The sequence below is a fragment of the Phacochoerus africanus genome, chromosome 6, assembly GCF_016906955.1.
Source record: "Phacochoerus africanus isolate WHEZ1 chromosome 6, ROS_Pafr_v1, whole genome shotgun sequence".
NCBI classification, from domain to species: Eukaryota; Metazoa; Chordata; class Mammalia; order Artiodactyla; family Suidae; genus Phacochoerus; species Phacochoerus africanus.
Window position 1 is genome coordinate 99,054,521 of NC_062549.1, and position 27,710 is coordinate 99,082,230.

Here is a 27,710-nt window from a genome sequence, read left to right on the forward strand (position 1 = left end):
TACAGAGTACTAAACATTATGAAATCATTAAATTATGATTGGGGAGTTCCCACTGTGGCTCAGTGGTAATGAACCTGACTAGTATCCATGAGGATTTGGTTTCCACCCCTGGCCTCAAAAATGGGTTAAGGATTTGGCGTTGCCGTGAGCTGTGCTGTAGGTCGCAGACATGGTTTGCTTCTGGCATTGCTGTGGTGGTGTAGGCCTGAAGCTACAGCTCCAATTCGAACCCCAGCCTGGGAATTTCCATATGCTGCAGATGTGGCCCTAAAAAGACCAAAAAAAAAAAAATATATATGATTGGAATAGGCTGCCAGAGGTAATCTAGTGGACATCTAAAAGATGTCATAGGAGCCTAAGATCAAGGTAGGAGATAGTATATCTATTACTTTGTAACTGTAAGTACTAAAACACCACCCTCCTAAACCCAATGCAGGAAGATTAGGGCAATCCCAACTCATGAAATGACCATAGGAAATCTTCTAGCTTCCCAGAGAAGAGCAGAAGTTCTCTCTCCCTTTCATGACAGTACAAGCTGGCTGTGACTTCAGCCAGCCAAGCTACCCTCTTCTCAGCTGGCTACCTGCCACAACCCATCACTCTTCACTGCTCCAAGGAACACAATGGTCAGGACTAGAGATTAGGACAGGAAGGGGATCATCTTAGATACAAATCCCAGAACTTTGCCACCCCTTTGGAGGGAGGTCAGAAGCAACTAGACTCAAGAGAAAAGTTGTCAAGTAACGGAAAAATGTTGCTAAGTAACAGGTTTAGTTTTGCTATCACAAACATAACCTACCATTTTGGCAGAAGCCATGACTTTATTCTTTAACAAAAGCAATTGGCAGGGGGTGATTCCATGCCATGGCGCAAAATCATTCAAAAATGATGTACTGAAAACCAAATTCAGAGATTGAAGGGTGATTCAGAAGTATCAGGGTCTAAGTTGTTAACTTGTTAAAATGAAGTTGTACAAAAGTAACCAAGCTGAAGACAGTATACAGAACTTCTCCAACCCTAAGATAAGTTTCTAGAGGGCAAAAACCAGAACTTCCCACCATGGCTCAGTGGTAATGAACCCAACTAGGGTCCATGAGGACCTGGGTTCGATGCCTGGCCTTGCTCAGTGGGTTAAGGATCTGGTTTTGCTGTGAGCTGTGGTGTAGGCCAGCAGCTACAGCTCCGATTCGACCCCTAGCCTGGGAATCTCCATATGAAGAGGGTGCGGCCCTGAAGAAAAAAAAATAGGGGGCAAGAACCAGATCTTCTATTTTTAAGCTATTTCTATTCAGTGCCCAACAAAATGCTTTATTCACCATGCGCCTTATTCCTGATGAGTGGAAGAAATATCAAGCCCTGAGAAACAATCCATTATATCTTCTGTTTAATCAATTAAGTATGATTATTGTGAAAGGGAGGAAAGATACTGAAAACAGAATTAAGGCCAGAAGAAATCTGAAGCTACATCACTATACCACAAGGGGGCAATATGTGAACACTTGTAATCTGGACAGATAGGTTTGGCAGTCTGCTGATTACCTTTTTAATGCAAATTTTATTTATAACACAGTATAATGTAGCTTAAATCAGACATACTTTTTTTCTTTTTGCTTTTTTTTGGGAGGCGCACCTGCAGCATATGGAAGTTCCCAGGCCAGGGGTTGGACTGGAGCTGCAGCCATGGGCTACATTACAGCCAGAGGAACTTGGGATATGAGCTGTCTGCAATCTACACCACAGCTCACAGCAATGCTGGATCCTTAACCCACTGAGGGAGGCCACGGATTGAACCCACATCCTCATGGATACTAGTCAGGTTCGTAATCCCCTGAGCCACAAAGGGAACTCCCAAATCAGACATACTTTTGTTTTCTTACATCCAGAAGTTCCTGGAGTTCCCATCGTGGCTCAGCAGTTATTGAACCCAACTAGCATCCATGAGGATGCGTGTTTGATCCCTGGCCTCACTCAGTGGGTTAAGGATCTGGCATTGGTGTGAGCTGTGGTGTAGGTCACAGAAGCAGCTTGGATCTGGCGTTGCTATGGCTGTGGTGTAGGATTGGTCCAGCTCTGATTGGACCCCTAGCCTCAGAACCTCCATATGCCCCAAGTATGGCCCTAAAAAAAAAAAAAAAGAAGTTCCCAGGCCAGGGATGGAACCCAAGCCACAGCACTGACAAAGCCAAACCTTAACCACTAGGCCACCAGGACCTACTGCTTTGACACTGTTTGAGAGGGCTGCAGTCAGGGTATGGACAGGTAGGGTAGCTACTTCACCTTCTCCCACAGGGGTTGGCACCAACTCTTCTTATACTAGCAGTAAGGCCATCAGGAGACCAAGGCCAGAGGAAACATAGCAGAAGAGGAAGCAGAGCAGCTGGTCTTCCCACAGTGCCCCGGCTGTCAAGAGTCACATGCTCAGGAGTGCCTGCTGAGGAGAGGTAGGGGTGGTAGTGGGGACCTCCACCTGGAATCTCTTTTGAGTACTATAGGGCAATGGTTCTCAAATTTTAGCAGCAGTGCTTGTTAAACCAGATTACTGGGCTCCAGCCCTATAATAGGATTCTAAAATTTGCACTTCAAGAAATTTCTCAGGTGATGTTGATGCTGCTGATCTAAAGAGCACACTTTGTGAACCACTGTTATAAGTATTTCTGGCTCTGTGCCCTTCTGCCTTTTTTGGGGGACATGCCCATGGCAATGGATCAAAACTTTGCCACTGCAGTGACAACAACCTTAACCCTCTGAGCCACCAGGTAAGTTTTTTTTTTTTTTTTTTAACTGCAGGCAGTATGTTTTTATTTATTTACTTTTGCTTTTTAGGGCCGCACCTGTGGCACATGGAGGTCCCCAGGTTAGGGGTCCAATTGGAGCTATAGCTGCCGGCTTACACCACAGCCACGACATGAGACCCGAGCCACATCTGCGACCTATACCACAGTTCATGGCAACGCCGGATCCTTAACCCACTGAGCGAGGCCAGGGATTGAACCTGCAACCTCATGGTTCCTAGTTGGATTCATTTCCACTGTACCACAATGGGCACTCCCTCTTTTTTTTTTTACTTTGTTCTTGTTACCATTCCCCCATTCCCTCTTTCCTACCATCTGTCTATTGCTTTCTTCTCCAACTTTCCATTAGCCTCCTTTAGGAAAACCATAGGAAAGACAAAACAGGGGTGAATTTTAGACTGTCTTAAGGATTACTCTAAGCAAGGGTTTCAGCTCTCTACTCTGGTTGGTGTGTGTTTCAGAAGTAGAATTTACTCCAAATACATATATTCTTCCTCTCCTTCCTTTCATCTAATAGTTGGAAGGCAGTTCAGTAAAGAGCAATAGATGCTTTTTCCAATAATAAGATCTTGCTTTGGGTTTCATAAAGATTGGTTGGGAAATGGCAGATACACACCACTACATTTTAGAAAAATTGCCCACCTCTCTTAGACTACTTTTAAAAAGCTACAGGAAAATATGCAAAACAGAGAATTTACCATTTAAATCATTTAAATGTACAGTTCAGTGGCATTAAGTAACTCACATTGTTGTGCAACTATCACTATCATCTACCTTCAGAACCTTTTCATCTTCCCAAATTGAAACTCAATATTCATTAAACAATAATTTCCCATTCCCCTACTCCCAACACTAGCTTTTTTGGCAACCATCATTATACTCTTTTTGACTCAGTTCCTCTTTGATTTAATAAAAGAGAGGGTCCACTCCTGACTAGTGGTATTGGTCCTACATATGCAGGCGTTCTTGTATATACATGATTGGGTTTAATGTAATAAAGGTGAGAGAAAATGGGGTTGTAGAAAGGAAAGAGGTGGAGACAAATGAATAAGGGTTTTTATATTGGGCCTCCTCATCACAGGCCTCAGCAGCCCTGCCATGGATCTGCCCGATTCTTTCGCATCAAGAAATTGATCTTGCGAGCCATTTCCATGTTGTAGATTCGCCGGCAGGTTTCATAGCTTTCCCTCTGTCGCCGACGGCAAGGCTTCTCATAGTACCGCCGCCGTTTTATGTCCTCAATCAGCCCATCCATGGTGAGGATTCTGTACAAAGACAGGCAATGAAGTTAGAGGTGTGGGCTCATTATGCTTTTCCAGTTTCATACCGGTCAGAAGGCACCTGACCAAACAATTGGTGTCTGTAAAAATTAGGGTGTGAAATGGTGACAATACAGCATTACCTGCCAGAGGCTGGTCCCCAAATACTAATGTACAGGGCAATAAAAAAGGCAATTACCAGGTTCTCTTATGGTGCAGCAGGTTAATGATCTAGCATTGTCACTACAGTGGCTTGGGCCACTGCTGTGGCATGAGCTCAGTCTTTCACCTGGGAACTTCCACATGCCACGGCACCAAAAAACAAAACCAAAAAGCAATTAGTTATTCAGTCCTTGCTCCTGGGAAGTTTAGAGTCCTGGTCATATTCTCAACCATTTTTCCTACCACAAAACACCTGAGGGATAGGACATGGTTCCAAAAGAACAGTGGCTCCCTATGGCAGTGAGTCTCAACCAAGGGGACATTTCAGAATCTTCAAATGGGTAAGTCATTTGCAGTAGGAAAAAATAATTATGGGTGATTCCTACTTGGTCTCAAGTGGAGATTGCAGTTTCATTCCCACTGCGTTTAAGACGCAGCTGAAATCTATAAGCCTGAGAAATCTCTGGCTTGCTTAATACAGGGAAAAAAAGAAGCCCTTATATTATCACACCAGTGACAAATGTGACCATTAAAATAACAGCCTCAACCATGTTTTTCCCATGTACCACACACTCCAACCATACTACTTTACTGAGTACTCCCTGAACACATGTTAATACCAGGTCTTTACTCACACTGTTTCCACAGCCTAGAATGACACTCTCTACTTGCCAACCTTCTGAGATTTTCCTCATCTTTTTTTTTGGCTTTTTAGGGCCACACCCTCGGTATATGGAGGTTCCTAGGCTGGGGGTAGAACTGGAGCTACAGCTGCCAGCCTACACCAGAGCCACAGCAACATGGGATCCAAGCCCCATCTGCAACCCACCGGATCCTTAACCCACTGAGTGAGGCCAGGGATCGAACCTGCAACCTCATGGTTCCTAGTTGGATTCATTTATGCTGTGCCACGACAGGAACTCCTTCCTTATCTTTTTGATACCAAACTCAGATGCTACTCTCCATAAAGTTTTTTCAGCTTCTTAGAGAAAACAGTTTTTGATCTATACCTATTTAGAAATTATTTCATTTTGCCATGTCATTAGTTATTTATAAAAATGTCTCCCCTATTAGACTGAAAATCCCTGAAGGCAGAAACCAAATTTTATTAATTTTAAAGTGTCCATAAAACTGCACTCAATTATTTTTTTTCCTGCCTACCCAATCCAGTGTAATGCAGCTTCTCTTGTTGAATCCATAAATGCTTAACTCAAACTCACCTTTTTGTTCTCACTAAGCCAAGAAGATGGAGGGCTTATTCTATAACCTTAAGCTCCTGACAGCTCTGGCTCCAATCTGCAACTTGTTTCTCTCTCTTAACCCATCATCAATTGGTCCTGAGGTGGTCCAGAGGCACCAGCTGGAGCTACCCTCTATCCTGGCATTGTTTCCAAGATCCCATTCCTGCCGACCATGTCCTCTCATTACATGTACAAAGTAAGTCAAAAATACAACTGGAGACAGGGAAGTTGAGACATGCTATTATCGCTGGAAGGGGGACAGAAGAAGAAAGAAATAAAAATAAGAGCAACTACCAGCTACTTCAGCTCAGTAGGAAACTCCTATTTATCGATGCTATTTTATATTAAAAGCCCAAGATAACAATAATAGTTTGAATATGAACTTGAAAAGATTTGAGCTTTAGGTATATTACAAGCGTGAACAGACACAGGAACCACTGCCCTCTGGGGTTCTCTACTAGGCTCCTGCTGATTAATAAGATCAGTTTGTCTAGGTTTTGGTGGTAGGGAGATGGGAGGCAAGGGAACTGCTACAAACTCCCACAAGTGGGAGGAATAGACAATTGGGGTTCTGTTGAAAACACAGTCATGCCCAGAAGTCATGCGGACCCTGTTGTAACACTAGAGTCTCTTACAATAGGAAAGTAGGGCACCAAAGACCAAAGATTCACTATCCTGGCCCACAAAGGATCTCCACTGCTGGCTTTCTTCGTCAGTTTACCTTTAAATGTTGGTAACCGCCCAGATTTTTATTTTATTGTAAACCTCCTTTTTGGTTCTATATGATTCCCTTAACCTTTACCTGTGGGCTCCAACCCTGATATACAACGGAATCATCTCTTACAGCACTCCCCTGCCACCCCATTTTGGCATATGGAGTTCCCTGGCCAGGGATCAGATGGAAGCTGAAGTCGTGACCTATGCCACAGCTGTGGCAATGCTGGATCCTTAACCCACTGTGTCCGGCTGGGGATTGAACCTGTGTCCCAGCGCTCCCAAGATGCCACAGCAGGAACTCCTTAAAGAGTTTTTTGTTTTTTGGGGTTTTTTTTTGTCTTTTGTCCTTTTTAGGGCTGCATCCACGGCATATGGAGGTTCCCAGGCTAGGGATCTAATTGGAGCTGTAGCCACTGACCTACTCCAGAGCCACAGCAACGCCAGATCCTTAACCCACTGAGCGAGGCCAGGGATCGAATCCGAAACCTCATGGTTCCTAGTTGGATTCATTTCTGCTGTGCCATGATGGGAACTCCTCCTTAAGGAGCTTTTAAAAAGTACTCATTATAAAAAAAAAAAAAAAAAAAGTTCTCATTATGGCTCAGTGGAAACAAATCTGACCAGCATCCACAACAATGCAGGTTTGATCCCTGGCCTTGCTCAGTGGGTTACGGATCCTGTGAGCTGTGGTGTAGGCTGCAGATGTGGCTGGGATCCCATATTGCTGTGGCTGTGGCGTAGGCCAGCAATGTAGCCTGGGAACCTCCATATGCTGCGGGTACAGCCCTAAAAAGACAAAAACAAAAACAAAAAAACATCAAAAAACAAAAAACATTCCAAACCCTAGGCCATACTTTAGACCAATTAAATCACAAGTAGGGGGAGTACCCACCATGGCACAGTGTAAAAGAATCCAACTAGTGTTCATGTGGATGCTGGTTCGATCCCTGGCTTTGCTCAATGGGTCAAGGATCCGGCATTGCGGTGAGCTGTGGTTTAGGTCAAAGACATGACTTGGATCCTCTGTGGCTGTGGCTGTGGTGTAGGCCAGCAGCTACAGCTCTGATTCAGCGCCTAGCTTGGAAACCTCCATATGCCATGGGTGTAGCCCCGAAAAGCCAAAAAAAAAAAAAAAAATCACAAGTAGGGAGGGACATGGGCAGGGTCTGTTAAGTTCCTGGCATAATTATCGTGCAGATAAACTTGGGAACCACTAGACTAAGTTCAAATTCCTAAACAATTGAGTTTCACCCCCCCATTTATCTTTAATAACTTGCCCTAAAAAGCCTATGTCTAGTCACACTGAACTAGGTGCAGTTCTCCAAACATACTACATATCTTATTTTTTACCTTTGCTCATGATGTTCTCTTAGAACACGGTTTCTTTTTCTTTTTTATGAAATCCTATTTATTCTTCAAAGGTCTAAATCAGTAGTTACCATGTTTATCAACTAGTCCAGGAGAAATTAATCACTCCTTCCCCTCTTTTCCCCAAAGCACAGTGGTTCTCAAACTTTAGCATGCAACAGTCACCTGGAAAACTTGCTAAAACACAGATGGCTTGCCACCTCCAGTTTCTGATTCCACAGGTCTAGGGTGGGGCCCAAGAATCTCTATTTCTTTTCTTTCTTTTTTTTTTTTTTTGTCTTTTTGCTGTTTCTTTGGGCCACTCCCGCAGCATATGGAGGTTCCCAGGCTAGGGGTCCAATCGGAGCTGTAGCCCCCGGCCTACGCCAGAACCACAGCAACGCGGGATCTGAGCCGCATCTGCGACCTCCACCACAGCTCACGGCAACGCCGGATCATTAACCCGCTGAGCAAGGGCAGGGACCAAACCCGCAACCTCATGGTTCCTAGTCGGATTCATTAACCACTGCGCCATGACGGGAACTCCAAGAATCTCTATTTCTAACAAGTTCCCAAGTGACTTGGCTGCTGATGATCCAGGGAGAACCAACGGCACAGCACAGTTAAAGACTCTTTCAAAGCACCTATCAGACATTACTATATTTAGCCATGTTTTGTTTTTCAATTTTTTAAATCCCCCTTACTGGGTTGTATGCTTTCTAAGGTTAGAAATTAGGTCTTTCATTTTTGCACTTAATACTGGGCAAAGAGCAAATTATCAGTAAATGAATATCAAAAATGAATCTTCTAAGTGACTGAAAAATGTCCATAGCTCAACGGATTAAGTTATAATAGACACAATCCTTGGAAATATTAGCTCAGAAAGCCTCAGAATTACTTTTACTAAAATGGCACATTTTCACATCCATGATCCTAATCATAATCCTATAAAACTGATTAAGCAGGTAATGTCATCTTTTTGCAGATCAGAAAACTGAAGTTCAAAGAGGTTGACCTCCCAAGATCACAATATGGAGCTAGAAGTAGAATTCAGGTCTTTAGTGCTGTGCTCTATAACAGCACTCTGCTTTTCAAATAAAACCACACACACACAAAGACAAATTATTGTAGTGCCCACAGGCAAAGAGACAATGAAGAAAGAAAGAGCTTGGCCAGGCTCCCTAATTAGCGTAAAAAGATGCAAGCCAAAAAGACATGGCACGCCAAAGGAAAGGAACTGATCCAAATATCTAAGCCTTTATTTCTGTCTAGACTTTGTTTACTCCTATTTAATGAAGGCCACTTTTTGAACTAGAGACTAGTATGTTAGAGAAAAAGACAGAAAAAAACCCAAAAAGGGCCTGGGAGGAAAAGATTGGATATATAATATAAAAAGGGCAAGGAGAGTAGATTTGAGGAGAGATCATGAAGGGAATAGAGACCCTAGATATGACTTCATCTAGGAAGAAGATCTGACTGGAATGACCAAGACAGTTTATTTATTTTTTTAATTTTTAAAAAAAATTTTTTTGCTTTTTAGGGCCACACCTCAAGCATATCGAAGTTCCCAGGCTAGGGGTTGAATTAGAGCCACAAGTGCTAGCCTACGCCACAACCACAGCAATGAGGGTCTGAGCTGTGTCTGAGACCTACACTGCAACTCAGGGCAACGCCTAATCCTTAACCCAGTGATTGAGGCCAGGGATAGAACCCACATCCTCATGGATACTAGTCAGGTTCCTTACCACTGAGCCATGACGGGAACTCCCCAAGACAGTTTAAAACAGGATGAAAGAAAACTGCAAAAGGAGAAGGGAGTTTAGACAGGTACTCAGGTATCCTACTGGAGTTTCAAAAGCGTTCTAAAACAGAAGCGATCATCTTACCAAGTAAATGCCCATGTGGTCAGGCCAAAAAGCAAGACAAGAAAAATGCAACAAAGGAATATAAGAGTAGAGGAAGGGGAAAAAAAAAATGAAGATTGGTGTCCCCCCCAACATAATGATGGGGTTGCTAAATGATGTCCCTGCACTGTTCTATTTCCAAAACACATACCAAATAAATTCCAAGGTGCCAGGTGAGGATTTCTTGCCTTTTTTTTTTTTGGGGGGGGTCCTTTCAGGGCAGCACCCGAGGCATATGGAAGTTCCCAGGTTAGGGGTCTAATCAGAGTTACAGCTGCTGGCCACAGTCACAGCAATGTGGGATCAGAGCTGTATCTGTGACCTACACCACAGCTCACAGCAACCCAGATCCTTAACCCACTGAGAGAGGCCAGGGATCAAACCCGAAACCTCATGGTTCCTGGTTGGACTCACTTTCGCTGCGCCATGACGGGAACGCCAGGATTTCTTGCTTTACCCTGAATTTTTAGTTATCCTCAAAAACCACAGATTATCTTCAAATATTCCAGAATTCCTACAGTAGAAGCATCTGCTCAACTCATTTCTAACAAAAAAGGTTGTAGGAAGAGCTTTGTAGAACTCATGAAGTAAATAGAGATGGTGTTACTAATGATGTTTCTGCTTTCAAAGGTAGTTCAAGGACTAGCAGACCAAGAGGTTTAGAGTAAACAGATCAGCCTGGAGTTTGGGTGCCTGGCAACCTAACACTGAAGGAGAACTCAGCTGCCAGTTTTAGTGAAATTCAACAGATTACGTAAAAGGAGCTGAGCTGCCTGGGCCAGGGTAGTTTAGGGGTGGCAGACTCACAGCCAGCCTACATCAGGACCAATGTGTACACAGAAGAATTCAATGGGCCCAGGAGCTTGCCTACCAGGAATAAAAGGGATCAACTGGGCACACTTTCTGTGTGCTTGCCTTTCCTAATTTGGGCACCAGCCAATCATGTAGTAGCAACCCCTACTCTCCATTTCTTCACTCCAGGGCACCAAGGAGGTCCCCTGGTTATATAACAAGCATTAATGGAGGTCTCACTGGGCCGACATATAGGCTGCTTCCTTTGTAAGACTACCTCTGTGCTCCAAACATGCTGAAGCTTAATTGCCTTCCTCTCCTCTCAGTTGCTCTCATACTTATTGCTTAATTAGACTGCAGAACAAGCAACTTGTTTTTAAACTACCAACTATCGGAAAGCTGAGAGAGATAAGGAGAAGCCTGGCTATATGAGAGATATACAGAAAAAGTGTCCAGGGAACATAATGGAAAAGCAGAGGAAAAGAAGTAAAGTGTGTCAGAAAATACTGTTTGGATGGACGTGGAAGGCATTATGCTAAGTGAAGTAAGTCAGACAAAGAAAGACAAATACTGTATGATATCACTTATACAAGGAACCTAAAAAATACAACAAAACCAGAGTTCCCACTGTGGCTCAGTGGTTAATAAATCCGACTACGAACCATGAGGTTGTGGGTTCGATCCTGCCTCGCTCAGCAGGTTAAGGATCAGGGGTTGCCGTGAGCTGTGGTGGAGGTTGCAGACGAGGCATGGACACCAGCATTGCTGTGGCTCTGGCATAGGCCGGCAGCTACAGCTCCGATTAGACCCCTAGCTTGTTTAAACATGCAAATGTGGAGTTCCCGTGGTGGTGCAGTGGTTAACGAATCCGACTAGGAACCATGAGGTTGTGGGTTCGATCCCTGGCCTTGCGCAGTGGGTTAAGGATCCGGCATTGCCTGCGCTGTGGTGTAGGTTGCAGACGCGGCTCGGATCCCGCGTTGCTGTGGCTCCGGTGTAGGCCGGCAGCTACAGCTCTGATTGGACCCCTAGCCTGGGAACCTCCATATGCCGTGGGAGCGGCCCAAGAAATAGCAAAAAAAAAAAAAAAAAAAAAACCACAAACATGCAAATGTGAGCAAAACATTTGTTCGCTTTTTTCCCCTGAGGCTAAAGTACAATTTAAGGACATATATCTAACACGCTGAGATAAAAAGGAACAGAAATGCAGCTTGTGAAAGAATAAATCTAAATTGACAAAATACATATCCATCCCAAAGATTTTAAAAATCACTGCCACAACACTTGCTCCTGGCTGGCTGCTTCTAACCATGCACTTCTTGCACTGCCTTTCTATACAATCCCATCTCAAAGTTTGAATTTTCCAAATTCATAAGGAAACCCAAGAGAGATTACAACACCTCAGGCCCTGAGTCTCTGGAACCAGAATCCTTTATTTTTCTGCCACCACTCCTTTCTGATTAAATTCTTTAAACTGTTTTTCCCCCAAACCCATTCCTATGTTGTTGATTTAATCCCTAAAGTAAAGAAAAAGTAACACGACGTTTCTTAACTAGGTTCCTGACAGAATGCCAAGGATACTATCCAATGACAAAAATTTCTGGATAAGGAGTTCCCTGGTGGCCTAGTGATTAAAGGTTTGGCATTGTCAACTGCTGTGACTTGGGTTTGATCCCTGGTCTGGGAACCTTTGTATGCCATGGGCACAGCCAAAAACAAAAACAAAAATAAAACAAAAAACTCTGGATAAATTTAATGTTTCTGCATGGAGAATCAATCAACTTTTTTTTTTTTTTGGTCTTTTTTAGGGCTGCACCCTTGACATATGGAGGTTCCCAGGCTAGGGGTTGAATTGGAGCTGTAGCCACTGGCCTACACCACAGCCATAGCAACACCAGATCCAAGCCTCATCTGTGACCTTCACCACAAAACACAGCAATGCCAGATCCCTAACCCACTGAGCGAGGCCAGGGATGAGCCTTCATCCTCATAGATGCTAGTCAGAGTCATTTCTGCTGAGCCACAACAGGAACTCCTGGAGGATCAACTTTAACTAGAGTAGAGGTTGAGGTGCTAGCCCTAAGACAGATGTAAAGGCAAAAAAAAAAAAGGAAAAAAAAATCCTAAAATTTTAATTTAAAAGAAAAAAAAAGAGAGACCTCAAAGAAATCCCATGTTTGCTTGGAATGTAAGAATCCCTTAATAGTTCCTTCATTCTCCTCTGCTGTTAAGGAGACTTCCGTGGAAAGGTTTGATAAACACTAAATTTAGGAAGTGATGGAAGATAAAGAAACATTTACATTCATTAAGTAGACATTTATTGAGAGCTTTTTATGAGCCAAACACTTTAGTGAAGCAAGGGATACACAAATGAAAAGCACAGGTCTCTGCCTTAAGAAGCCTATTAAAATTCTGGCTGAATATTAAAATCTCATGGGACATTTTTAAAAATGCTGCTAGTCACACGCCACTGCTGAGAGATTCTGATTTAGTCTCGGGTTGGGCCTTGGCATCAAAAGTTTTTTTGTTTTTTGGCCATGCCCACAGCTTGTGGAAGTTCCTGGGCCAGGGATCCAACCTGTGCCACAGGAGCAACCAAAGCCCCTGCAGTGACAACGCAGGATCCCTAACCCACTGAGCCACAAGAGAACTCCTTGTTTTGTTTTTTAAAGTAATCCCCAGATGACTGGCAGCCCAGGGCCAAAAACCACATAGTGTCACATTGACCAGTTTCCTGCTGCATCTGATTAAAATGAGCATGTTGGGAAGTTCCCGTCATGGCTCAGTGGTTAACGAATCCAACTAGGAACCATGAAGTTGCAGGTTCAATCCCTGGCCTCGCTCACTGGGTCAAGGATCTGGTGTTGCCGTGACCTGTGGTGTAGGCCGCAGACATGGCTCGGATCCTGAATTGCTATGGCTGTGGTGTAGGCCGGCGGCTACAGCTCTGATTACCCCTAGCCTGGGAACCTCCATATGCCATGGGAGCGGCTCTAGAAAAGACAAAATAAATAAATAAATAAAATGAGCATGTTTACCCAGGGAAAAAGTGTGTATAAACTGCTATTCACCTATAAAATGAGAATCTTACTTTTATGGGCCATGCTCAAGGGATACAAAAGTTCCTGGGCCAGGGACTAAACCCAAGCCACAGCAGTGACCCAAGCTGCTGCAGTGACAATGCCAGATCTTTGACTTGCTGAGCCACCAAGGAACTCCTTAAAAGAGAATCTTAAAAGTACAGGGCTATTGTTTAACAAAAGAGGAAGGGGGGTGTGAAGAAGAAAGGAAAGAAAAAAGGAAGAAATTAATTTTGAGATATTTGAAAACAGATTCTTAAGAATAGGAAAATGAGACAGTACTAGGCCAGGCCAAATGGCAGAAGGTATCCAAACACACCTCACCTTCTGAAATTTATTTCTTCTTCCCTCACCTACACCCACTCCACACCTGGGATCAGGAAGAATTTTTGAAGAGAAAAAACAGGGCAAACTCTAATTTTTTGTTTTCCCTCTAGGGCTGCTCCCGAGGCATATGGAGGTTCCCAGGCTAGGGGTCTAATCAGAGCTATAGCCGCCAGCCTACACCACAGCCACAGCAACGCAGGATCCGAGCCACGTCTGTGACCTCCACCACAGCTCAACGGCATGCCGGATCCTTAACCCAGTGAGCGAGGCCAGGAATCGAACTTGCAACCTCATGGTTCCTAGTCGGATTCTTTAACCACTGAGCCACAACAGGAACTCCAAACAAACTCTAATTTTGATTGAATAAAAGATACTTACTAAATAAAGATTTTGTAAGAGATGGAGATATAGAGACTTGTTTCTAAGTTAATTAGAACAATCCCAGGCAAAGAAATAGGAAGAATCTTCTCTCAGAAGGTAGAGTTGGCCTTATCCTTCTTGCACACCTCGCACCAACAGAGAGATGATCAACTCCTTCAGGCAGGAAATTGGAAATAATCTGTTTTTCAGGTCTTAAATTTTTGTAAGTGGAAATAGGGGATGCAGAAGCAGTGCATAATGAGAGAATAAATGCTTTATTTCAAAATGAGATTAGCATTAGGCTACAGAGGAGCTATATAGGAGTTGAAAGGATCGCTGTCTGTAAGAAGTCATTCTAATACCAGTAACAAATTAGATTCTCATGACAAATAAAGCTTAATTATTTTCTCATTTTTTTCACCTCTAGGCCACCTTGAACATAACTTGATGATCAAGGAAGAGAAAAAACAGTTAAAACAAACTGTCAATCTCTCAAGACAAATGAATAAATAAATCACCCACGAAAATAAAAGCAAAACGGTAAAAACTTCCTTACAATCACTTCCAAATTATAATAGCTAATATACAATGCCAAGCACTGTTCTAAGCGATTTATTTATAATACTAACTTTTTTTGTCTTAAGGAAGTTCCCAGGCTAGGAGTCAAATTGGAGCTATAGCTGCCAGCCTACACCACAGCCACAGCAACATCAGATCTGAGCTGTGTCTGCATCTACACCACAGCTCATGGCAATGCCGGATCCTTAAGTCACTGAGTGGGGCCAGGGATCCAACCAGAGTCGTAATGGATCCTAGTCAGGTTCATTACTGCTGAGCCATAATGGGAATTCCTATATTACTAACTTACATCAACCTTATAAGGCAGGCACTATTATTATTTCTAGTTAACAGATGAAGAAACTGAGGCAGATACATTAAGCAGCTAATCAAAAATTATGATGCTAATAACTGGCATAGAAGGGATCTTAACCAGTCAGTCTGCTTCAGAATCTGTGCTCTAAACCACTAAGTTATGCTGTCACATATATATGAGAAAACTATTTTAAGGCCTGGCTTTGTTCAAAAATATTAAAGTTATAGCTACTTTCTTGATAATTATAAAAAAATGGTTCAATACATCATGCTGCAGCACAAATTGTTTTTTAGTTCTATGTCAAAGTTGCTAATTTCCTAAGAACAAAACGTGTGCTTTTGTGTTATCCGCACTTTAGGTACAGGAGAAGTGAGGGGAGCTAAAGCTGAGCCTTTAGAAATCTGTCATACCATCAAGTAACAGCTTCAACAATATAAACATCAAAATCACCTGAAAATTAGAAGACCCATCTAAATACAATAAATCATACAGAAAAAGACTTACAGGGAGAGGTCAGAAAAAGGGTGAGGAGTTCCCATTGTGGCTCAGTGGTTAACAAATCTGACTGGGAACCACGAGTTTCGGGTTCGATCCCTGGCCTCAGTCAGTGGGTTAAGGATCCAGTGTTGCCGTAAACTGTGGTGTAGGTTGCAGACATGGCTCGGATCTTGTGTTGCTGTGGCTCTGGCATAGGCTGGTGGCTACAGCTCTGATTGGACCCCTAGCCTTGGAACCTCCGTATGCCGCGGGAGCAGCCCTAGAAAAGACAAAAAAAGGCAATAAATAAATAAAACTAAATTAAATTTGTTTTCATAAAAGAAAAAAAGAAAGAAAAAGGGTGAAGTAGTCTGCAAGACTTCCTTTCCACAAATTCAGCATTTCATCTCACTAGCGAATTCCCTAGCGTCTGTAAAGACATTCATTTAGTGCTTCCAGTATTGGGGCAGAGAAAGATCATTAGACGTCACAACCCTCCCACAAACATGCCACTAAAAGAAATAGGAGGGTTGGGAATGAGCAGCAATAGGAAAAAAAGTGAAATAGGAATATTTTACCACCCTTATCTTTACTTTCAATGTAAGGGAAAATGCAGAAGGAACAGCTTTTGTCCAAGGATATGACTGCTATACACAAACATCAAAAGAGGTGATAAGGTTGACCCAAGATCAGATTCTCTTAAAAGACAACAGATTATCCTGCGATTGCTTCTTGATTACACAGCTACTGACAGCATCTTTGCTCCCATTTACTGTAAGTCTTCTGCCATCCAGCCCTCTACAATTAGAACTCTTTGCTTTGTTAAGAACTTGGTTCTCTTTCATTTACTTTCTCAGTCCCCAAAAACCTCATCTATGTTTAAATCTAACCAAACAAGGATTTTTAACTGGAAAATGACTGCCACAGGTCTTTCCTTTTTCACAGAAACTAATAAATAATCTAGTAACATAGACCAAAGAACACTGACTAGGAAAAAATGTGTGTCTTATGCTCCTTTCAATAATTGTGACCCAATAAATATAATTTAATATAAATATAGGCATCTCTTACTTCTGAAACAAAACTAACCACCTTAGTGGCCTTAAGGAAGAGAGCCAGCTCATACGCTAAGATCTCTTTCATATAATAATAATAATTATTATTGTTATTATTTTTCTTTTTAGGGCCGCACTTGAGGCATATGGAGGTTCCCAGGCTAGGACTCAAATCAGTGTTACAGGTGCTGACCTACGCTGAATCCTTAACCCACTGAGCAAGGCCAGGGATTGAACCCACAACCTCATGATTTCTAGTTGGATTCATTTCCGCTGCTTCACAAAAGGAACTCCTTCATATATAGTTATTTGATTATTCAACTCAACAGGCATTTGTTTCTCCAAACTCTGCCTCACTGAGAAGAGAAAGTGATGAAGCAGGACAGAAAGTCAAAATCTTTACAACTAGAGACAAGGGAAGGTTAAGGAGCGCTTTGCTTGAGGCCTTCTTTATTAGAGTCATTCCAAATTTCTTAGCCTAGCATTCAAAACCTTTCAACACAGCTCCTCCACTCCGGCCACTTCATTTCCATCAGCATGTTTTTTGCTTTTGCCGTAATCTTTCTCTGAACCTCTAACACTTTTCCATCTCTTGCTTGCTTCTCTAAGATCCCAAATCTGAGTTCATGTTTCCCATTGGCCTTGTCCCACACCAATCCCTCGATCAGCTTTTAATATGTCATGTACTACCTTCCCCTTTACTAGCAACTTTCTAACTTGATTTTCCCTTTGGGTTTTTTTAAAATCTTGGATAGAATGCAGGTTCGTCATCAAAGATATGACTGCTGATGAATAACCTTCATACAGTTAAATTTGGGGAATAACTTCATTTTTAAGATAGAAAAATGAGGGGCGGAGAAGTTTCAAGACTGTGAACACCTCAACTGGCACTAGTTTGAGACAACCTATGCCAGGGGAAGAGAGAAAACAACCACCTCTTCTCAAGAGAGTTGGTCTAGCCATGATTCTGGTCCCTTGGCAGTTACCTGTTTAGGGTCCTGTATGCACCTTCCACGTTCCCTTCCTGTACCATCACAGTCCTGGCAATGAACTTCAGATGATTTGCCATGACCTTGGATTTAAGTCGTCACTCTGCAGGACCTAAAGTATGATAGCGAAAGAAGTAAACTATAGAGATCAGGTAAGAAAGAGAAACACAACAGAATACAAAACCACGTGGCTTATTTATGGGTCTGGAAATGCATCGGGCTCTGGAATATGCGAGACAGGGTCAAGTCCTCATATTCTAGAAAGTACACGCAAATGGTTATCCAGACTCCCTTTCTCCTTGCCAATACAAACCCTACCATAGCGATGAAAAGAGACGGTAGCTGGCCGTCCTCACAGAAATTTACTTGCCTAGACAAGGGACAACTAGGACACTTTGCAGGCGTTCCCCTCCCCCCTAATTACCGCTCATGGTCACAGGACGGTTTGGGGTAGGAGTTGGGAATGGAATCCTTCTTGGTGTTTAGGAACGAGGCCAACTGCGCCCTCCCGCCCCAATCTCCTCACTTCCCCCAAACCCAGGACGAAGACCTCGCTCCTCAGCGCCCCGCCGACGCGAAGCCCGCCTCGAGCGGAAGCGGAAGTTACGTAATCCCCAGCGCCGCGCGCAGACAAGAGGACCCACCCGAGAGAGGAGCTAAGTGGAAACTGTGGAAACCGTGGCAACATTCCTTTTGGCCTGGATCGAAGGTTTCTTCACTCCCCCGGCTCATCGTCAACCCCCGGGCCTGAACTCAACACCTGGCAAAGCAAAATACTTGCCTTAAATTCCCCTCAAACAGATTCTTCCGTCTTCTCTTGGAGTCGCCGTCCTTCGGCCTCTGAGGTCAGCCTGATTTCCGTACCCCTTAATCCTATTAAATCTTAAATAGATATCTAATCCTTTTCTTTTTCTGGGAGGAAAATGAGAGAAACAGGCGAAGCTTCCTGAGCATGCTTCCTGTTTTCTCTTCGCAAAGGACACAAATTCATTGAGATCTGTCCTCCGGATGAAAAACAGCTTTACGCCCCTTATCTGCCTGAAAACTTAGGAACAGAAAGGAAATGAACATACTCTGAGTTTCCTATAATAGCACCTTCCCAGCCATTTCACTAAATAAAGTGAAATCACTGAAGGAAGAATTGGGAAACATCTGCAGGATTTAGAATCAAAGACCTATTTTATGTCAGCTTCTATCCCATTTGTCTCCAAGTGAAACTTAGAAATATCTCTTTTTTAACTTCCTCGTCACTGTGGAAAAAGCTTTCCTTTTATTTTATTCGTATGTTACTTCTACATATATGTCCATCCATTAATGGTTATTCACATAAATTCGAATCTACCGGAAGTGGCTACTGGAAAACAGTAGGGAAAGTCTCAAAAGAAGAAAGCAGGTTCTCAACCAGGTACTTGCGTAATAAGGTTCTTTGAGTACCTCCCCTAAAACACAGGCACATACACACACAGATGTATTCTCGTCAATTATGCTAATAGAATTCACACAGAAACTGAAGCCTGCTTTAGAATAAGCCAGGTTCAAGGTACCAAAATAGAGCTAGGTTAGGACATGACTATGCTCATCAGCAAGCTTTTATTGAAAGCCTAGTTTGTATCAGGAACTGTTGATACTATTTCAGTGTGTCTCAGACTAACAAAGCACAGTAAGTAGGTGTAAAAGATAAATAGTAAAACAAGGTAGAATATGGTAAATGCAAAACACATTATATAGGCGACAACATAATATGGTGAAAAAGCACTGGATTGGAAGTCAGGAGATCTGGATTCTATCCAAAATCCGATACTCATCAGGCATTTGACTTTGAACAAGTCTCTTAAACCAGAGGTCTGCACAGTACTGCCTACAGGTCAAGTCCAACTCCGCTTTTGTTTTTGTAAATAAAACTTCATTGGGGAGTTCCCTTGGTGGCACAGTGGTTAATGAATCTGACTAGGAACCATGAGGTTGTGGGTTCTATCCCTGGCCTTGCTCAATGGGTTAAGGATCCGGTGTTGCCATGAGCTGTGGTGTAGGTTGCAGACGCGGCTCGGATCCCCCGTTGCTGTGGCTCTGGTGTAGGCTGATGGCTACAGCTCCGATTCGACGCCTAGCCTGGGAACCTCTATATGCTGCGGGAGCAGCCCTAGAAAAGGCAAAAAAAAAAAAAAACCCACAAGAAAACAAACAAAAAAACAAACAAACTTCATTGGAACACAGCTCTACTGTTTGTTTATATATTAGGTATAGCTGCTTTGGGCTACATTGGCAGAGTTGTATAGTTGTAGCAGAGGTGTATGGCCCACAAAGTATATATGGTATATGATTCTTGCTGACCCCTTGATTTAAACTCTCAGTCTATTTACTCATTTGTAAAATGGAACTAATATCTGACTTCAGTTACACAAAATTTGTCACAGGAATCAAATTGAATAAAATAAAAATATTTTGAAAGAAAGTGAGGGAGCTCCCACTGTGGCAAAATGGGATTGATGGCATCTTGGGAGCGCTGGGACATGGGTTCGAGCCCTGGCCTGGCACAGTGCAGCTTCAGTTTAGGTCACGACTGCAGCTTGGATCTGATCCCTGGCCCAGGGGCTCCATATGCCACAGGGCAGCCAAAAATGAAAAAAAAAAAAAGAAAGAAAAGAAAAAGAAAAAAAAAGACAGGAAGGAGAAAAGCGCGTTTTTTGAGAGCTTGCTATATACCAAGCCTTATACTAAGCATTTTATGTACTTCATTTTATTTGATGGCATAAAGGGCCAAAAACTAAGCATATATATCATGTTTAATGGAAACAATATTTGGGAGAAGGACTTGAGTTAGTCATTAAAAGAAGGGTAGGGTTTAGTTAACAGAAGCAGGAAAAGTTGGGCAAGGTGAGCAGCATGAACAAGAGTTTAGAGGCCAAAAATGTTTAGAGTCTTGAGGGGCAAATCAAACAAACAAACAAAACTGGAACAGAAGGATTGCGCATGGGAGCAGAGTAAGAAAAATAAAACCTTGAGTAAAAGTTTTGGACTTTCTTCTCAAAGTACTGCGGAACTACTGAATAGGAAATGACATGCAGTTGTTCCAGGAAAACACAGGTAAGAGAGGCTATTGCTATAGTTGAGGTGACCTGGCAATGAAATGGGTAGGAAGAAATGGATCTTAAGAGACATAACAGGGGAGTTCCCATCGTGGCGCAGTGGTTAACGAATCCGACTAGGAACCATGAGGTTGCGGGTTTGACCCCTGGCCTTGCTCAATGGGTTAAGGATCTGGTGTTGTCGTGAGCTGTGGTGTAGGTTGCAGGCTCGGATCCTCCGTTGCTGTGGCTCTGGTGTAGGCTGGTGGCTACAGCTCTGATTAGATCCCTAGCCTGGGAACCTCCATATGCCACGGTAATGGCCCTAGAAAAGGCAAAAAGACAAAAAAAAAAGAGAGAGAGAGACGTAACAGGAATTCCCATCATGGCTCAGCAGTCAACAAATCTGACTAGCATCCATGAGGATGCAGTTTTGATCCTTGGCCTTGCTCAGTGGGTAAGGATCCAGCATTGCTGTGGCTGTGGTGTAGACCGGCAGCTATAGCTCTGATTCTACCCCTAGCCTGGGAACCTCCATATGCCTCAGGTGCAGCCCTAAAAAGCAAAAAAAAAAAAAAAAAAAGAGAGAGAGAGAGAGACACACACACACAACAAAAAGTATAGCACCAAGTTTCAAGACTAGGTATCCAGAAAAATGATGATACCAGAAATAGCATCAACAGAAGTAAAAGAGACCTTTTAAAAAGACAGAATAGGACATCTCTAAAGGGAAAATAATATTTTGATTTATTAACACCAGGAAAGGCACCAGCCTGGGAACCAAGAGTTCTGTATGACACATTGCATTGTCTTACACAAGCTATATAAGCTTCCTCATCTATATAATGAAGGGGTTGAATTAGATACAAATGGTACCCTCTTGGCTCTAAAATGCTGACATTTTCAATAAGTTTTAAGGGTTGGTAATATGTAAATGGGAATGTCCAGCAGAAATGTAGACACTTAGTATGCCATCTCAGGGGAAAGATTGGGACTGGAGATGAAGCTTCAGCAGTCTTCTAAGTTGAGACAATAATTAGAACCATGAAAGAAGATGAAATAAAAGAATGTAGTCAGAGAAAAAAGCCAAGGACTGAGCCTAGGGGAACACCCACACTGTGGAGTGAGCAGAAGTGAGGCTATTAAGAGATACTGAAGTTGTTGCCAGAGAGGTAAGAGGAGAATTAGGATAGTGTGCTGTCATGGGATCCATGGAGGAGAGTTTCAGTAGGCATTATCAGGAGTGTCAAATGATACAGAGAGCATGAAGTGTGTAGTCTTCTTAAAGGCCCTTGAATCTAGCTGTTGATTGGGTAGAAGCTATATTATAATACTCTGATTCTGTAAGATCATTAGGGACTTAAGAAGGTGCGGTAGAGTGATAGCAGTGGAAGTAGGCTACAAGAGTTTAAGAATTGAGTGGTAGAAAGGAGTCAGAGTATGACTAGACTAGTCTGTCAAGAATTATAGAGTTCCTGTCAAGGTGCAGTAGAAATGAATCCAACTAGGAACGATGAGGTTTCGGGTTCTATCTCTGGCTTCGCTCAGTAGGTTAAGGATCCGGTGTTGCCGTGAGCTGCATCTTAGATCTGGTATTGCTGTAGCTCTGATTAGACCCTCAGCCTGGGAACCTCCATATGCTGTGGGTGCAGCCCTATAAAGATAAAAGACAAAAAAAGAAAAAGAAAAGAATTATAGAGGAGTTCTTGGAGTTCCCATTGTAGCTCAGTGGGTTAAGAACCCTACATAGTCTCTGTGAGGATGCAGGTTGGATCCCTGGCCTCGCTCATTGGGTTAAGGATCCAGCATTGTCCCAAGCTGTGGTCAAAGATTCAGCTCAGATATGGTGTGGCTGTGGCTGTGGCATAGGCTCAATTGCAGCTCCAATTTGACCTGGGAACTTCCATATGCTGCAGGTGTGGCTGTAAAAAAAGGGGGGGGGTTTCTCTTGTGGTGCTGTGGGTTAAGGATCTGCCGTTGTCACTGCAGCAGCTTGGGGATCCCTGACCTGAGAACCTCCGTGTGTCATAGGTGCAGCCAAAATAATAATAATAATAATAATAATAATAATAATAATAATAATAAGCCCCCATTTCTTTGGAGTAACTCTGTGGCTCAGCAGGTTAAGGACCCAGCATTGTCACTGCTGCAGATCAGGTTGCTGCTGTGGCACAGGTTTGGTCTCTGCCCCCCGGGGGAACTTCCAAAAGCCATGGGGACAGGGCTAAAAAGAATCATAGAGAAAAGATGAGAAAGAGGGCAATCAGACTCAAGAGAGATTTTCACTAAGGGGGTCCTGATCACACTTGCAGGAGGGGTAATTATTACTTGTAGGAGAAAGAAAGAATAACTCAATAACAAATGGACCTTACAAAGTAAAGAGGAGATAAATGATACAGGAAAAGCTCCAGAGGTGAAAGGTAATCAAAAGCACCGTTGGAGAAGTTTGCCTTAGAATGGAGGGCATGTCATCTGAAATAAAAGGAGAGACTAATTCCATTAGAACAGAAGATTTTGGGAAACAGGAAAATGTATAACGTGCTTTGAGAAATATGCTAAATAGCCATTTTTAAGCAATAATTAAAATGGCTAAGTAGTCTGAGACATTGCCAAAGCTTAGGATGGAGGAAGATATGGTTTTGGTGGATACTGGGACAAATAAGAAAGACTAATACGTGGAGAAGGGCAGATGTAGGTAAATTCACAGACTTCATTTTGCCTTCAGATGCCACTGGGGAGCATACACTTAGCAGCTGTGACTTTTTGAATAAGGATGAGGCACAGTGTCTGAGGAGACTTCCCATTCTGACAGTTCTGGGGCACCCCTTCCTCTCCAAACTACAGTGGTGGCAACCACAGTGGTGGTTCTGGCTTTTGTGTCCCTCCTCTGGCAGCAATAGATTACATATGTGCTTATCCACAGGCATCAACAGCTCCCAGCAAAGCAAAGAGCTATCCCAGAGGAGTAGAACCTGCTAGACTGGGCCAGCTGGAAGATTACGAGTGAGAGAAAGGGAAAGGTACTAGTTTCTGAGCCCGAAAGAAGAAACAGACCCAACTCTGACCCCTATTACTATCCCAAGGGTGTTTCCTAGGAAGAAAGCAGCAGGGAGCCCCTTTTCCTCTCCTACAGGATGTGTACTGTCCCATCCAGACTTCTAATTTGGTGGAGCTCAGGTTCACAGACATTCCCATCCCTTCTTTTCTGCAGCTCAGAGGCTATATATTGATGTTCGAGGCATAAGGTTTTAATTTCCCCCAGCCAGCAAACTAAGATATAAAATTTATTTAATCAGAAAGGATTTATCTTCCCTCAGCACAAATGCACACATTAAAAGTAAAAAAATAGAGAGAGAGACATATATTTACACAAATTAGAAACTACAGTTCTCAGTCTCAAGTCCTGGATTAGGGGTTGAGAGGATGGACATCAGGAGCAACTGGAGGATGGCTTCTCATCTGCTCTAGGTGTCCTATGGTCATCTCTCTGGTCACAACGGGTAGACCAGGAGGGGATGGGTTACAGTTCCAGTCTGATGGCAGAGTTACTGGCAAACTGTGGCAACAAGGCCCCTCTCCAGATAGTTTCTTAGGATCGCCAGGGGTGACAGGAGATGCTGTAGTAGATGGAACTGGAGTGGCTAGGGCTGAATGGGCGAAGGGCTGTACTCCATGCTGGAGGAAAAGGATGACACCGATGCTGGTTCCAGTGCCTAAAGGACCATGGCTAAAGGAGATGGCACCTGGGGAACTGAGAGGGGGATTGCAAATTGGAGTGGTGTGGATCCAAGTGAGGTTCATAGCTGGCAATTCAGTAAGGTGCCAGGGCTGCTTTGGTTTCAGTACTAGCTGTCTTAGCTGTGTCTGGTCCATCTTTTCCATGGGAGGTGAAGGAGAGGAAGCAGCTGGATAACTGTGGTGGCTTGGAAAATGCTAGGGAGAGGGAAAAAAGATAAAAAATATGAGAAAGTTTTCAGATTAACTCCACATGGTTCTGAAACCTTTGCTTTGCTTGGGAACTCTACAATGCTAACATACCTTGTCTTATGCAATATATAATTTCCTCCAGGCTATGTTTAAGTTTTAGTAACCAAACTGTACTTTCATTTGTTTAACAAATTTTGAGGGCCTATTACGTACAACACACTATATAGGCCCTAGACATACACAAAACAAAAGAGTCCCATGGTTTCTCACTATTTATAAATTAATCCACTTTAGAACTTCCTTCTAAAAAGTCTGGTTTTTTGGAGGTTCTTTTGTAGTGCAGTGGGTTAAGGATCTGACATTGCCACAGTTGTGGTGCAGGCTGAAATTGCAGTGCAGATTCAATCCCTGGCCTGGGAACTTCCACATGCCACAGGTGTGGGCAGAAAAAAAAAAAAAAAGCCTATTTTTAATTGGAATAATCATTTCTCAATTTCTGTATTTTTTTATTTTTCCACTTTACAGCATGGGGACCAAGTTACACATACATATATACATACTTTTAATTTCTGTATTTTAAGCTCTAATTTCCTATGTTCCTTAAGAAGTGTAGATTAGGAGTTCCCTGGTGGCCTAGTAGGTTAAGGATCTGGCATTGTCACTGCTGTGGTGCAGGTCTGATCCCTGGCATGGGAAGTTGCACAGGCACAGTCCCCCCCTCCAAGAAGTGTAGATTAATATACAGGCAAGATCCTCCTGCTTATTTTTAAATCAGTTATTCCCAAATCAGTTATTCCCAAAGCAATTGAAAACAAAAAGGACTGTCTATTATCTATAGGAGACTTTCCCTTCCCTATCATTTGAGTACCCCCTAAATACTCTATTACTTGAAAGCAAAGAAAATAAGTCATTCCACACTAGATCTAAGAATCTTTCCAATACTCCCTTACGGGTGCCCCATGAGTGCCTTCATTCCCTCCTCGTGATGTATCTCCTATGACCAGTCCTCAAAACCCATGCTTCCAAAAAGATACAGGTGTAAAAAGAAGGAGAGGGAAAGGATTTTAAGGGCAGCAGAGGAGAAAAGATTTGCAGAGTGAAGCTGAGGAATCTTCCTGCATGACTCATTTGGCCAGGTAAAAAGACTTAGTGTCTATGTAGAAAGCGGATAAGCTGCAACAGGAGGGATAAGATTAAACTCCATGGAGTTCTTTGAAATGATTCAAACAAAACAGAACAACAACAAAAACCTAGAAATCAAGACAATAAAGGAAGTTTAAGTACTCCCTTCCCTGAAAAGAAATATGTTGAAAAGATGAAAAGACCCAGAAGAAAATGGCATGTATACTTAATTTCTTTGGTTATTTTCCCACCTCTTCCTTAGATTTAAAAGTTCTCACCTTGGTCAGCTGGTGCCTGCTACTACCCAACGATGACTTCTGGGCAGCTATATGAGGAAACCAAGTCTTTAACATTCCTTCTACCTGTAGCAGTGTTGCTAGATAACGCTCTCTGTGAAAAATACATTAAAAAAAGAGAGAAAGCCATTAGCTGTGAAAAAAAAGCAACAGGATAGGATTGGAGATATCTCCCTTTTTATGAAGTAATGAGGAAAGTACCAAGGGGACTTACCCCATCTGTGGCTTCTGCAAAACACCCACGATACGCTGGATCCTATCCATTGCTACACTCTGCTGGAAACTGCTCAATCCTGGGATCAGGGAGAGAGAAAGAGAGATCAAGCATTGAGATTCAAGAATTTAGTCAGGTAAAGGAAGCACAGGAGGGGGTTAAAATTGATTCACCCCCCCCCAAAAAAAAACTGTTACAGAAGAAAAAGGGAATCATCCAGGCCCCGAAGACTTAATTAATACAAATACACATTTAAAACATTTTGAGAGAGAGAGACGGAAAGACAGGAACCTAATTCAAATGAGTGTAAGTAATCAGATTATTACCTCTTTCAAATCGACCCATCTTCAACCCATTCAGTAGGTCTGTCAGAGGTCGAATGAATCCTTGGAGCTCTTTACACTGTAGGAAAACAGGACAAAGGGTATGAAAAGACCAAGAATTGCCCACACCAGTACTGACCTCCAAATCTGAGAGCCAGTACTATCCACATGGGGTTCTTACCAAGCAGCTGGGTACAAGCCACTCTAGGTAGTGTCCCCTTTCCCCAGCTTTCTAGTACCTTCTGAGCAAAGAGCAGATCTCCTTCGGTGGTACAACCGTGGATATTTAGACTTGGCTCCACTTCACCATCTCTCGATCTTTTGACCCCAGATCCTGCCATAGAAGAAGCCAAGCCCCGCTGTTCCAAGTGAGATGCTGTATGTTGGTTACTGGAAACCTTGGGTCGTTGCCTGCAGCGGATAGGACCCGGACTGGGCCGAGAACCTCCCCTCGACTCAACAGTGTCTGGCCTGGGGCCATGGGCCCACTTGTCCTCCCCCTCACTATCGGAGGGGAAGCCAAAGTCACTGTTCACTGGGGAGGTGGAAAAAGAGGAAGAAAGAGAATAGGAAGAATAGGAAGAAACGCTAGATGGAGAATCCATAGGTTCAGAAGCAGAGGCTGGAGAGCAGCTCCCGGAGTACCCAAAGATCGGGACCTGCAACTGAAGAGCAAAGCGAGGGAGTTTGAAACCAGAATCTAAGGATTGGGAAATGGACGGGGAGACTGGGGTGTACTGTGTGCTATAATAGTAGTCTTCTCTCCCTCCCCAAAATTACCTGTCTCGGGGACAATAGAAAAACTCATCCCCCTCCCCAGGTTAAGAACCTGGATTGCCTCCCTGGCTTCCGCAGAGCAGCTCCTAGCCTGACACGCAGACTTCCTTCAGTGCAGAGTAAATTACATCATTTGACACCTTCCCCTGATTCACCTGCTCTGGTCCCATCCTGACCTCGCGGCAAACCTCTCTACCTGAGGCCCATGCCACAAACGGGCCGGAAATCTGGAACCCATACTCACCTAGGGACCCCGAAGGACCCGCACCTTACAGAGACCTCCCGCCTCTTCCCAATATTTCTGATCAGGATCCCTGCGTCGGACCCTCTTCAGTAGCGCCAGCCACGTGATGCGATCCCTCGTAATACCAAGATTTGCGTTGAATTCCTAAGCCCACTCCCTCCGGGTCTGATCCTCCCGCGTGGATCGCTACCTGTCCTCTGAGTCTCCTCACTTGCATCTGGGCGGCTCAGCCCCAGCGGTCTCCAGCTCTTTCTCAGACTCTAGCCTCACCGCTCCCCACCTCCGCCTCTCTCCCACTGGGTCCCGCCCCTTCCCCCTCCCAGACACGTGCAGCTCTGCACGTGCCTTCCCCTCTGCGTACACAGA

The 27,710-nt window shown here is 43.4% G+C and overlaps 2 protein-coding genes and 1 long non-coding RNA gene across 6 annotated transcripts; 1 reads left to right on the top strand and 2 right to left on the bottom strand.

Annotated features, from left to right (window-relative positions):
* Positions 1-3,830: 3,830 nt before the first annotated feature.
* MRPS21 (mitochondrial ribosomal protein S21) lies at positions 3,831-17,990 on the bottom strand. 4 transcript variants are annotated; one of them, XM_047784768.1, is made up of 3 exons: positions 17,927-17,990; positions 17,374-17,488; positions 3,831-4,057 (listed from the first exon to the last, which is right to left on the bottom strand). In XM_047784768.1, the coding sequence occupies exons 2-3, from the start codon at positions 17,454-17,456 to the stop codon at positions 3,877-3,879; spliced, it is 264 nt and encodes an 87-aa protein (XP_047640724.1). In that variant the 5' UTR covers positions 17,457-17,488; positions 17,927-17,990; the 3' UTR covers positions 3,831-3,876. The 4 variants fall into 4 exon arrangements, with proteins under 4 accessions (XP_047640724.1, XP_047640723.1, XP_047640721.1 ...); XM_047784767.1 differs by having other exon boundaries at positions 17,907-17,981; XM_047784765.1 differs by having other exon boundaries at positions 17,801-17,966.
* Positions 17,950-26,136, top strand: LOC125129710 (uncharacterized). The gene is made up of 2 exons (XR_007135519.1): positions 17,950-18,221; positions 25,753-26,136. It is a non-coding gene; the product is annotated as an uncharacterized LOC125129710 (long non-coding RNA).
* On the bottom strand, positions 23,713-27,636 carry CIART (circadian associated repressor of transcription). Its single transcript, XM_047784760.1, has 6 exons — positions 27,535-27,636; positions 26,563-26,988; positions 26,327-26,402; positions 26,001-26,079; positions 25,769-25,880; positions 23,713-24,374 (listed from the first exon to the last, which is right to left on the bottom strand). The coding sequence occupies exons 1-6, from the start codon at positions 27,559-27,561 to the stop codon at positions 23,850-23,852; spliced, it is 1,245 nt and encodes a 414-aa protein (XP_047640716.1). The 5' UTR covers positions 27,562-27,636; the 3' UTR covers positions 23,713-23,849.
* Between the last annotated feature and the right edge of the window lie 74 nt (positions 27,637-27,710).